Genomic DNA, 13,822 nt, shown 5'->3' with positions numbered 1-13,822 from the left:
GGGATCTTTGTGTGTGTGTCGGTGGTGGGAAAGCGCCGAAGACCTCCGGGTTGGCGTGTTGTGTAGCGCCAGCGGACTCGTTGCCAAAACTTTGGTGTGTTTTCCCCGTTGTTGGGGTTTTTTTTGTCTCAAGCTCTAATTGCAGCTGTTGAACTCCGCTTGCGCTGCTCGTGTGAAAACATCGCGCGGTCGGACAGCAGTTGGCAGCAGCGAGTTATTATTTGGAAGAGAGACGACCGTGGCATGAAATTTGAATGTGTACAGATGTGACGGGGGGGGGGTGTGACAGGAAGTAAAGTACTACGAAATAAGTTTTTGTTCTTGTTGATTGTGACCCGAATGCAGAGAATTGTAGTGACTTTTTTTTTCCAGTGGCAAATTTGATCGCAGTGACTGTTGGGTTTGGGCAGATTGATCCCTGCCATAGCAATGTGGAATTTACACCACTGACTAAGGGGTCACTGACCGTATTCGTTAGCACGTGGATTAAACGTCTACTGCTCTTCTTTAACTGCTGTAATAGTGTATGTTCTTGTTTAGGATTCACATTTACAGCTCCAGGTTTCAAAATGTAAACAAATTTCATTCAAATACCGTTAAGTGCCAAATATTCATAAATCGTTATTTAGGAAATTTACACTTTGGATTGTAAAAAAATATCTCCTTTCCCCCCAAATAAATGCATAAGCTACACGTGACAAATATGACAAATTACATCCAATTACAGAGTTATAATTGGGAGGCTACATTAAAAGAAAAAAACATTAAACAGCACACAGTGCCAGAAGTGGCCACGAAACAGAAAAGCATTTCATTTTTTGGGACAACGTTTCCCAGCTTATTTTCATATTTAATTTAATATCCCATTCATTATACAACGTGTTCCAAGCACTCATCTAGGATTTTATTTACCGCTTTGCACCATGAGATCCCTCAATAAACATATGCCTTTCTTTACCATGCAGTGTTGTGTGAGTAATTCACCTTGTTTTCATACATGCGCGCACAACGCAGACCTTCATGAATACTGTACCATACAATACTGTACCGGTAGTAATAGCAAGTGTGTAATTGGACACCTCGGTTTATTTTACACTTTCACTGAAGGTTATTTAAACTGCAATGTCCACCTGATGCCATGCGGCAGTAATGATTTCTGCCCAGTGTTTAGTAATAAATGTGAAATATAATTCCTTGTTTAAATATATATATAAACATTGCATCGCTCTATATGATGCTTTATATTCGGTGCTGTATTGTAATACGTACAACCAAGGAATGGAACTTTTTCTAGAGTAGTCCACCGAGGAGATGGAGCGATGAAATGTGTTTGTGTGCAGGTGCAAAGTGGATTGTTACATCACAGGATCATAATAGGTGGTGGCGACCATCCAGCAGTGAAATAAGCATGTCTGATTATGACGACATACAGGATATCTTTTGCCTGTAATATATAATGTATATTTGCGAGACATTTGGGCTGTGACGGTGCGCTGTTTATCAGTCGTATCAAAAACATTTTGCTTTCACAATTCGTGCATTGAGCCGTGCATGTGAAAATGGATTCCCGTATTTTCCATTTGTGTGGTGTCCATGTGACACGTTCACCTGACCTCTGACGCCACTGGAGGCTGCGACATTCACAACCGAAAAACAAGAATATACTCCTGACCCAAAATATGACCTAGCATTGCGATGATTAATCACATCACAATAGGGCAGGGGGAACTATTGGAGTACTGCAATACATTAATATATTATAAAGAATCCATTATTTGTTCGGACAGTTATGACTTTGCTTGCAACGGAATCTTTGTCTGCAGTGAAGTGGTAAAGCGCAGCTGAGAAAAACAGAAATGTAAGATAGGGTCCAACAATCCGCTGTAATCCTAATTATCGTGCGTGGCCTTAGTCAATTGCCGTCACATCCAGGGGGATTGGCTTGCTAATAAAGGGCCCTTTGCAGCAATGCACACAAATGCCAGCTTTGTTTTCACTGGCCACTTGAGTTCCTTGGGCTCAGAATGTGGATGGGAAGAAAGGAAGGAGACAAGGGCAGATTGTGGAGAGCATCACGCAAGGAAGCACGTGGGTATGGACCACGAGGGACTGGGGAGGATATGAAAGTAAAATACGCGACAATGGATAATGGCTAAAGGAAGATGGCAAGTCTTGAAATCCTTTGAGTTTGGAGCCTATACGAGTTCCATACAAGTGTAATACAGCCTTCAATAGTCCCCGACCTCTCCAAATGTCCTAAATTTCCTTTTTGTTAATCTTGGAATTTTGTGTGCCAATATTCTTATCTTTATTTCTTCAAAAGAGCATTGCATTCACGACTGTGAACTATAACGGTGGGTCACAGTAGATTTTCATATTTTTTCCATGATAGCAACTTGACTCATGAGAAAAAAAATCATAAACAAATACATTTAAATAAAACTTTGTCCGTTCTCGTTTCTCTGCTTATTAGCTTAGAATGTAACGGCATTCAATTTACATATCATTGGCCTACACTGTGAATGATGGATTTTCGCGTGCACGATTCAATGCATCTATCATGACCATTAAGATCAATATTAATTGATGAATCCATGCATCTTTACACATCTTTTTTTTATCTTTCTGGAAAGCCTCGCTCTTTTTCACATTGGAATGTTTGGTCATATCCTTTGTGAGTCTTATGCCTGTGGGAGGAAACGAGAGTTATTTTAGGAAACCCACAGATACAATGGGATAATTCTCCACAATGATGAATGAGCGTCAAGATATACATCGTGATCTGCCAACCCCTTCCCTTAAAGTGCTTATTTATAAACCTTTATCCCCACACCCCGTGTAACGCCTAGGAATTAATCAGGCATTTAACTAAACAAAATTGGCTGGGATAGCAGTTATGAAATCCGGTGTCCCCAAGGGTGTGTGTAGCACCTTCTGGTGGAGAAGACATTGTGGGCATTTGTAGGTACAGCATAAAACCAGCACTTCCCGTTTTGCCCAATGAACCAATGCTTACGTGCGTGCGCGTGCATGGCTTGCGAAACCCATCACAAATATACGTGTCATCATGGGCACGGCAGTCCCTTGGACTCTTCTTAGCTTGTTCCTGTTGCGGTTGCACCCTATTCAAGAGCCGAATGGCTCACAGGGCTATACCTAATAAATGAACTTGATCTAGCAGCTCCGCACGTCTTGGGTGTAAAGTAGATAATAATCTCTATACGTGGGCTACAGGTCCTTGTGTCCGGAGTGCTGGATTACAGGCACGCACCACCACTCCCAGCCCAAAATTGGACGAAATCAAGGACGAGAACTGTGCACGTAGCGGTTGTATAAGAACCCATGGCTGGGCTGACTTCTGACAGGTCCATCAACCAATCTGATAAGTGCTCTGACTAGCCGTTGTGACGTTTGTGGTTCCTTCCACCATTAATATATCTGTCGCACCAATCTTCCGTAAGTCTGGTTTTAATCCAGGCTTCAAGATGTGGCTTTTCCGTAAAGAATTTTCCATTTTAGAATATGGTGCATGAGCAGTGTGTGTGTGTGGTTTGGTGGTTTAATGCAGCACTGGCAGTTTGAGTTTCATGCGGAAGATGTATAAACAATTTTCGTATACTGTAAGATATCTCAGATTTTTTTTTAAAAACGCACAGCAAATTTTGATTGATCAAATGTGTAGTCGAGGGGAGCTCATGGTGGTAGTACTCTACACTTGCCATCAAAGTTATATTACTTGTAAGATAATGGATTTCATACATTCTGCAATACCCCTCTTTATCTTACCAAAAGCTGCATAATGTTATGTTCAGGGTATATTGGAACTCCTATTACCGATGACAATGGGGTGGAACTGTGTCCTAGATAAGTAAATGCGTTGCGAAGATAAGTTTTCCTCTGAATATCTGACCCAAAAAAAACTCAACTCTTTTTTTAGCCTCTGCCTTCTGTGTTCAGAGATTGCAGATAAAAAGTGACGTTTTTTGCGCGGTAATAATAATACGCACTATTTATAACGCACATTTCTGGAATCGGATGCAATGAATAACGGGGGTGGGCAAGAAGGTTTCATCCCGTCTCGTTAACTCATGACCCGGTGCCCGAAGGCTATAAAGTGTCACCGTGTGTCCTTTGGAGGTGTGGAGGCAATGTCAGCGGTTGGCAGACGATGGCGGTGTGATGGCGTCAATGACGATCAAGTTATCATCATTATCATGATCTGTCATCGCGACGCCGTTGCTATATTGACACCCCAAGTGGCAATGTCTAGTAGCGGAGGCAGAGGCAACAGGGAAGATCGTCGATCACGATTTGTAGTTCCCATCGTTTATTTAGTATCATCGGTTCAATGATTGTCATCGCCATCATCGTCTTAATTCACAACCAGCACCATTATTTTTGCTGATGGCGGCAACGGCGATCGTCGGCTATTGTCTGCTCGTCGAACACGAAGGGCAAGAGGTTGACGCAGCCGCTGATGGGCCCAATCGTGGTTTGGCTTCACGCCACGGGTAAGCGGAATGACAGATGAGAGCAGTGTAACTCTTCTGCGTGGTACTGCAGTATGTAAACTCTTGTGTTTGTGTGTGCAGTACTTTATATATCAGAAGGACAATCGGTATGGTTCAATATCGGGTGAGAAATTAATAGGTGCGTGAAATGTAAACATTTTAAGGGATCAAATGTACCCATTCGTCAAAGTACCACTCATTTTACCTTCATGGCAGGTACGTTATGGATGAATGTGTTGATAACATTCTTAAATGTAGTATTCCAGAGAAAGTTGCATATGTGATGAAAGCCTGAACATAGTCCTCTATTCAGAATGTATATTAAAACTAGTCACTCTGATTGGGCCAACAAAGTACATTTATATACGGTACAGTCAGTCATGTTGTTGTGTTGAAGTTTAAAGTCCTGGCTTTCCGGGGTAGGGAGTGGGCAGAAACCCATAACTCTGGAACATCTGGGCATTTACACTCTGCCACACATTAGGATCAATGGGCTCGTGGTATCATTATTGCCTCGTGATGAAGGGCACAACAATAACAGCTTAGGGGAGTGGGGGGGGGTCCCTTCCTGGAGAGCTGTCACTCCTGTAACTCCTGTAACTCATGCCGCCACGCGCAACCCTGGGGCGGCATTGCAACTGCGAGTTGGGAGGTGGAATTAGTGTAGGGGGGGGCCGGTGTACAGGTTGAACCGGACCAACCACATGGTGATCATCATTAACTCCACACCCACGCCTCTCTCGCATGTGCGTTGGCAGTAACGAAAAGTTTTACTGGACAGTGGACACCCACCGTAGGCAAGGAACGCCGAGGCGTGGCCCGAGACATTCACCACCCCCCCCCCCCCCAATGTGCGTCAGCACCTTCGCAGATGTGTCCTCTTGAGCGACGCGCTCAGCACTGGCGTCTTGGATGACACGGCCAGAGATGGGCAGCGTCTGAATCGCGTGAACATTTAAATACCCGATGTCATTACATTTGTAATTGGAATCTAAATCGCACAACCGCAAAGGTGTCCGTGAACTTGGATGTAACTTAAGCGAGACACGGTTAATCGTTAACTCGTGTCTCGGCCACACGTCCTCCAGTTGTTTGGAATTGGAATGTATATTTGCCCACCTTTTTATGGCAGTCTGGCTCTACCCAGCCATCGTCGCTGCCGCTCGCCACCGTGAGTTTGATTCGAGGCGTCCCGCCGGTGGTTGGTCGTTCCGATCGCGATGAGCATCTCCGCCGCCGCGGACGACGGCTACTGGGACATGGAGGGGTCCGACGTGAGCTCCGTTTCCTCCGGGATCGGTGACCCGAGCTCCAGCCTCCTCGTGTCCCCCTCCTGGGACGAGTCGATAAACCCGCGACTGAGCGGCTGTCTCAACCGGCTGTCCGTGCGCACCTTCATCAAGGAGGAGAAGAGGAGGTCGGGGTTCTACGACGACGCTTGTGGCGACGAGGAAGAAGGGTGCGGAGTTGGCGATGGTGAGTCGGGTTGACTCTGTCATGTGGTGCAAAAACATTGGGGGCATATCCCTGGGAAGGACGACATTCATTAGACAATATCGGAAAAGGTGAGATCTACGTATAATGGAGGTGCGATAGTGAAGGGGGCAAGAGTCGGCGACGAAACGGCAGTGTTTGTTGTGATGGCAACTTCGTCGGACCCGTTCCAGTCGTCGGGTATTTTTTGTTGGAGCATGTGGACCTTTTTAAAAATAATAATGATAAGCACGAGAAGCTGCTGTGCCGTGCGAAGGTTAACTGTGCGTATTTACTCGTGAAATGTCATCTCTTCGACGTTTAAATAATATAGCACCGTAGCAGTACATACGGATGGATAAATCGTCCAGAATGCACCCCGATCTGATCAGATCTCAGAAGCTGAGCAGATTTGAGCCTGGATATTGTTTGTGTGGATGACCCACCACCATGCACGGGACATGTTGTCATTGGGCTTGATCGGATCCGGGGTGGATATCAGAGGGCAGTGCAGCAAAAAAATCTGTTGTGGTGGTGTACTTGTACGTACCCACATCTCACATCTGCACTCCCCACCTTCACCAACCCACACTGACCAGCTGTGGTCCAATAAAGTAATCCAGTCCCGTAATAGCAATGCGCTGTGGACAGTACTGTTGGAAATAGGGGTGTAATGATGCATCGAGTACCGGTAATCTACAATATTTTTTTATATAGTCGTAGTTCCTTGATTGATAGTCTACATAATTTTTTAAAATATTTTTATGCTGTATATAATTATTTACAGTGATCGTTGTATCCAATGGAGGTGGTACAATTCACCCACAATGGGTACAAAACAAAAAAGAATGTGGATTCGTGAATCGAACCTCGAATCGCCACTTGGGCATGAATCGTTCCACCCCTATTAATAAGTAACAATCCCGTAACACAGGGACACAATACAGCATTGTTATAAATGGGTAACAATATGGTAAGTGTCAGACTCCGCACTCCGAAAGCTTTCAAATTCTAATTCGGACTAAGCCCGGTAAAATGACTACCACTTTGTTTGGACGTCAACGGAGGTTGTCGTATGATGGACATGTGGCATTTCAACCACTGGCTTAAAGCAGCCAGTGGAGATGAGCACTACCCATTGCTCACTGGAGCACGTGGACACTTTAACCTTGTTTAAATAATAATGTAGCATAGCACTAACATGCTCTTCGTAGAGGTCTACTGAAGTGTTCTGTAAAGTACATTCAAAATATGTACGTCTACCAACACTAGTGAAGTTCCCATTTCAGTACTTTACCCACCTCCGATTATCACGGTTGGCTACGTACGGTGTGAAAAGTTCAACGTGCATACATACGATACATCCACGTGGGCTACTCACGTGTACTTTGTCACAAGGCAGAGGACGGATACGTACATAATGAAATTGCTTAAACAGTAAAATATCATTTGAATTTATAAGGAGCTTAAATGTGCATCTTGAAGACTGCCTAAATAAAGGTTGTTGCTCGGCGCACATACCTACGGCGTTGCAGTATCATTGCAACATTAAAGTTGGTAATTGGAAGTCGTACCCAGAATTGTGCAGCTGCGGTATAAGATCCGTGACAGTTCCATATAGTAGCGCGAACCGCCACCGGTGTGTGTGAATGCCAAGGAAGGTGGTGATGAATGTCGATGTTTGGCGGCATCATGCCACGGCGCAGAACTGGCGGGGCAGAGCCCTACCATCTGCCACCAGTACCACCACCACGGAGATGGCAACGCGCTCCATAATCATCGCATGGTTGGTAAAAATTTATGTCCCAGTGCGATTGTGGCCAAGCAACGCAACCGATGGGCCGTATAGTAAACCACTAAGTCTGCGCTTCTTCACCGGATCTCGATATTGACCATTTAGCTCCTGACCATATTGCTGCCATCATTCGCAAGAATAGAATTCTGCTGCTAGCCGATTCTCCCAATGGCGAGTTGGGGTGCGCAGCTACGCAGACCTACAGATGGCTGTTTCGATTGCGGAAGTGCATCGGAAACGGGCATGAGTTTTTAAAAGCAGACAATTTTGAAGACTGCAAGCTGTGTGGGGAGAGAGCAGCGTGGGAGAGCACGGCCTGAGTGAGAAACACAAGCAAAGCATTTGCGTAAATAAGTGAGATGGTGCGGAAAAAACAATGCCACTTCAAGAAAAAAGTGTTCCGTCGGCATTTTTGTGGATTTGGTCACTTTCAGCATGATAACCCGGAACTTTCAGCTACTTGTTGCCACAAACCACAAGTATTCCTCATCGGAAAAATATCCACTCGAAGCAGAAGAGCCTCGTTTTGAGCCTGAACCTCCCAAACTGACATCACGCTGGCAAAGAATGTGCGAAAGCCATTGTCGTTGTCATGGATACCAACTCTGCAGGTCCTCATACCTATGTCTGTGCAACATCTGCCACTTCCTCACTCTAGCCCAATGTTCTTCGTTGCAAGGCCCGTGGGCCACTGGCTGCCCCTGGTGGCCTTTAGTGCGACCCCCCCCCCCCCCCCACAATACGCAAATGTGAAAACACTCCATGCTGTCAAACCCCAATGGTTTAAAATGTGTGGCGGCCCTCATACTGATGTCTTATTGGCGAAAGTGGGCCCCCCTCTGAAAATGAGTGAAGGAACACTCCTCCAGCCACTGCTAAGACTTTCATCCATGCCTTCATCACTTTCAAACTCTCCTATTTCAGCTCTCTCCTCTACTGCCTTCTAAAATTCCTCATCTCCAAACTCCATATAATCCAAAATGCTGCCGTCAAACGTTTCACCTGCCCCCCCCTCCTTGAACGAAAGAACATCACCCTGATGCTCCCAATCCTGAGATATCCTCCTGGTGGGTTGTAATCGATTCGTTGTCAAATGTGTGCTCATGAACGTGGCATGTGTGTGGGAATCCATGCCAAGTTTTTACAACCGCCAAAGTCAGTAGTTCTTCCCACCGCACATCACAGCTGATGTAAATGGATGGGCTTCCTTGACCCAGTTAATCTCATATGGCCACCTTACTAACAAGCCTGACCACAGATCTAACTTAACGAGCCAAAAAATGAATTCCAATTAAAGTTGATTTCCATGCCTGTCTGAAACCGGAGCTTCGAGCCTTTAATGCAGATGTACAGACACGGCACTGTACGTTTTTCTAAATGTAGGGCGTACGGTTTCAGGGTTTTTGTTGGGACGTGTCACATGTGCTTACTGTGCATTCTATTGTGTTGCACAACCAACAGGACGCGGATTGTTGTGCATATTTTCTGCCGCATCTCTCAGAGGAGACGGCGATCATTCCGAGGGATTGCAAGGAGTAAAAATCCTTGCACGTTGGGGTTTTCACGATTTGTGCTGCTGCTGCATGGCTCTGGCGGTGCGTTTTCGGGGTCGTTATCGCGAGTCGTTGTTCTGCACAATGTCCGACGTTTTGTTCCAGATCCTGGGAGCTACCGCTCCCCGTGAACATCGCGTAGAACATGCGGTGCAACCCGAAGAAATTCAATTTGAGCGTGCGAAGGCGCCAATGTTGGGGGATGTTAACTACCTTGCCTGGTATACAGGGAGTCCATGGGGTCCTCCCAGTGGTCTCGTGGATTTTGAGATCTGCGTTGTGTGATGGGAATGGAATGTACAGGTCGATTTCTAACGAGGAACAATGCTGTCCCGCATCTGTGAGAATTGAAAACCTGCGTGTTTTCGCGAAATGACTTCCGCAAATGTGGTTTACTGAGGAATTTGTCAGTGAGGATTTTCAAAGAACATAAACAGTCCTTTAGTTCTTTCCTGGCTTGTAGTCCGCATAACCAATTATATAACCTAAAAGCGTGCGCGTTAAGGCTTCGTTTTAATGTAAATGCGCACGGCACTGTATTGCACCTTCTGGCGTTTCACGTTTACACTGCCTCTGTACAGTGTTGCAGATGTTGTGGTGTGTGGGTAGATTGAGCATTTGAAACTCGTCATAGCTAACTGGCTATTTCACTTCTCCATTAAAGGGAATGATAGATCAACAATGAACTATTAGTGATAAAAAAAAATTAGTTTTACTGTGATGTTTTTTTTATATGGCATACAACGCATCACTTAGAACTAAAAGAGTATAGTAAAACAGAAGGTAATTTTGGGTTTGGCGAAGGGTTATTTACACGCTTTTTTATTAACTCACTCTGTTGTTGTATCCTCAAATCTTGTAACTCAAATTTAACCCACTTCCCAATGTGGTATCGACTGCAAACTTGGTATACTTATGTCATACTGATGACAATACCATATTCTATCATAAAAAAAATCAACAATCTTTTTTATATGTTATGTTTCGGCTTGGGTCTAATTGTCCCCACTCAACTAACGTTGGCTTAATTGATCACGGTCCCCTTGCGTTATGGCAAGCTTCGGGGCCACTTCTTGGAGTCGTGGAGTTCTTCCATTACTAGTACGGTACATTTCATTAAAGCGTGTTTTTAAAAAAGTTTTAAAAAATATTACTTATTTTTGTACAAACCTCCGATGTGCTTTCGGGGGTTGTGTGTATGTTGAGCTACTCTCCCACCGTACATAGCCAGCCGTGCCAATCGGAGGTGCCGGGGGGACGAAGAACAACAAACTAAACACAAAAAGGCAGTTTTAAAGAAATGTGCTTTTTAAATGTAGTATTGTTCGAAAGGATGTCTTACGAAAGAAGCTCCCAGCACGTGGAGAAGAAAAAGAAAGAAGCATGTGGGCATCTTTTTCGATTTAAAGCTTTCGTGACTGCATGGATTCATATTCTTGGTTCTTTACGGTAAAGTCACGTAGAAGGGAAATAATAAAGTAATAAAAATAAATTGCGTTGTGGCCAAAACGTCGTGAGAATTTAATCTTATTATGTTTCATTTTTATTATTGTATTATTTCCCTTCTACGTGACTTTACCGAAAGAACCAAGAACATGGGGACATCGTTGCTGAACAACGCGCGGTACAACCCGAGGACACATGGGACGGCTACGCAACACAATCGCGAATGCCTCTCGCACAAGTGCTTTGTTGACTGCACGTCTACGGTACGGTAGTGCCGCTGACAACTCACGTGCAGAAAGAGACACGTGGTAATCGTGACTGTCCAAAGCAGTGTACGCCTTCTTAATGTCTCACAATCATCGCTCTGTTTCCAGCCCAATGATCCACAGGGGTTGTATATCGGAGCCACTCCAGATTTGATCCGTGAGATGTTTACACAGCACATCACCAGCTGGAGGGGAACAAAAAGACCCTGTCAATTGCCCCCTCTTCTCCAGTCTGCTCGCTGCAAAAGCAGCTTATGAATGGCGTCATAATTTCCATTTAGGTTGGTGTCACAGTGCTGCGTTCCATTTGCTCTCTGCTTAATTTAGTTGTTTATGACATTGCTGCTATGGGCTTGAGAGAGAGAGAGAGAACCAACCGCTGGACCTCGCTCGACACAGCTTGGAGGGTTAAGGCTTTCTCATTACAGCAGTTTCACGATTAGCAAGCGAGTGCGTGAGCTTCCTTCTGCGTTCGCCGCACTTCCCGGCTAGGAGCTGTCTGGCCTCGGCGAGCCGTTGCTGATTTGAGCGTTCTAAACAAAATAATCGGCGCGCTGTGCGCACGGAGCGGCGTGTGCGTTGCGCGTTCGTCAGGTGAGCCGTGTGCCGAGTAGATTTTAAAGAATAAGAAGTTGGGGAGCTGTCATCGGGGAACACCGCCCGGCAGTCTTGCCAGCCGGAGACCTTAGACGGCATTTGCTTGCGTTGGGACGGAAGGATTGTCACTCGGCGGCCAGTAGATTGTTTTCGTCTTTCCCCGTCTGCAAAGCTGGCAGAGCGTGCCTGCGCATTGAGCGCCGGGGTGCTTGCGACAGAGCCTGCTTCTCACAGCGATGTCCAAGAAAGCGGCCAAGACCCCGTCCAGAGCTGCCGTATCCAAGCTGTGCGAGATGAGCTTTCAGTCGTTGTTGTGTCCAGTGATGGAGGAGAATGGTAAGCACTCGGAGTCGCATTGTGTAATGACTGTGTCGTGAATTTAAGTAATTGGTGTAGACCACCCTCTGTTCTGAATTATGCTTGCGGCATGTTTACTCCGCTGTGCGTGTGTGCGCGAAGACTGTATTGTTTGGCTGGCGGGGATCTGCTCTGTTCATGTTCCATAGAAGTCTGTTGCAGTTAGTACCACTTTGTGAAAAGTCAAAATTTAGTTCAAATGATAGACCATCCCCTGCCATAGGAATGTGGAATTTCCACGACCGGCTTAGAACACCGCTGCGGGTGAGCAGCAGCCAACATTCGTTTAAACAGAGAGACACTTGGTATCAAACATTTGTTATGTCTTCAATGGTACTGTAGTGTGCTTATTCATGGCATAGAAAGCATTTTCATTTAATTGTGGGGTAACTTAATTTTCCTTGTAGTCTTTTGAGCTTTTATGTTTAAAGTTTTCGTGAAAACGCTGCCAACAGCAATTGCGAATACATTTTAAAAGCTCGGCTAATGCTGTATGTCGTGCTCCGTTCTGGAGCTACGTTATGCAAATTAAAGTTCCCAATGGTCATGGTGGGAATAGTAGTAATGTATCGTGTAATTACTTTCACAAGCTAATACGTTTAAAAACTTGGCAATGGAGACCACGTGGGATTTTCAGAATCTTGGTACACTAATTTTATTTATTTAGTGCCAAGTTTATCGAATAAGTGTAAATGTGTGGCTGCTGATATGATCAGTAAATTCTATATCGCTGTACTTGTGTGTTTGCTGCATTTATTTATTGCATGTTCAATACCTAGCTGAATTTAAGAATGGAAAGCTAAATTGTCCTTCGGAATGATGATACGGAATCGGGTATATTAAAGAGTTGTATACCTTGTATATTTTGGGTTCACATGACCCCTGTTACTAACATAGGGAGGCCACTACATTCATTACAATGTAGTACACATCTAATCTTGCCCCTCAATTGTGACTACCATACTCATTTCATCGCGAAACATCTCATCCTTTTAAGATCCAGTGAAGTGAGTTTATTTGTGGCTGAACATAAAGTACCAGATCCTAATATTAATAAATCCAAATCTTACTGGGTATGTAACTGAAAAGTACCCATAACATTATTGAGTACATGAAGGTTTACATGTATTTTATTTCAAACAGCACACGCAAAGTACCCATAACATTATTGAGTACATAAAGGTTTACATGTATTCTATTTCAAACAGCACACGCAAATGTGTCTGAGAGCACTGACCATTTGCGCAACTTATGCAAAAACCATGGGCAGTTCCATAAAAAGTTCATTGTGGTTTTCCGTCCTGCACTGTTTTTACTGTTAGGATGGGTATTTTTCACGATTTACGGATTTGAATATTGAATTTTGCTGACTAACACATTTTTTCACGTGACTTTTCATCAAAAGTGGGGTTTTTACTGGCAGCAACAATTAATTTACTCAAGCTTGTTAACGTGTGTTGTGGAAATTGGCATTTTCTGTTAACGAACATGCCAGCTCCATGAGAGTCATTGAGTGCGGTGTTGTTGCGAGCTTGTGATTTTCAAGACTTCTGCGGCTTTGTGTTTTTTTTGTGATCGCCCATGTTTCTTGGCAGTCAGCCTCGCTTGATCGTTTTGGCCGAGTAGTGTTATTAACCTAACTCCCACGACCGCAAAATTGCACTTGTAATTCGTCTTCTAAGAAGACGGATGTTGCGAGCTCTAGGAACTTTTATTCACTCCGATGATATGTAGTCGGTCGTTGCTGCTGCTGTTCCCAGGCACACAATTTGTCTTCCTCTTGGTCATTTTCTTGATCGATCTTATTGATTTGCGTTATGTGTG

The 13,822-nt window shown here is 44.6% G+C and overlaps 1 protein-coding gene across 3 annotated transcripts in view; it reads left to right on the top strand.

The window, feature by feature from the left end:
- The window catches only part of LOC144932471 (cytohesin-3), a 57,775-nt gene that overhangs the window by 12,976 nt on the left and 30,977 nt on the right, over positions 1 to 13,822 (top strand). The window contains exon 1 of one of the 3 annotated variants that reach the window (XM_078856572.1): positions 5,717 to 5,987. The exons of 1 other annotated variant lie outside the window; for it this stretch is intronic. In XM_078856572.1, the coding sequence (XP_078712698.1) occupies positions 5,732 to 5,987 (256 nt within the window). In that variant the 5' untranslated portion in view covers positions 5,717 to 5,731. Of the gene's footprint in view, positions 1 to 5,716; positions 5,988 to 11,649; positions 11,978 to 13,822 lie in introns of those variants that run through there. One more of the 3 variants, XM_078856573.1, reaches the window with a different exon arrangement.

The sequence above is a fragment of the Lampetra fluviatilis genome, chromosome 5 (genome assembly GCF_964198595.1).
Source record: "Lampetra fluviatilis chromosome 5, kcLamFluv1.1, whole genome shotgun sequence".
Classification (NCBI taxonomy): Eukaryota; Metazoa; Chordata; class Hyperoartia; order Petromyzontiformes; family Petromyzontidae; genus Lampetra; species Lampetra fluviatilis.
This window is presented reverse-complemented; position numbering and strand designations above follow the sequence as displayed.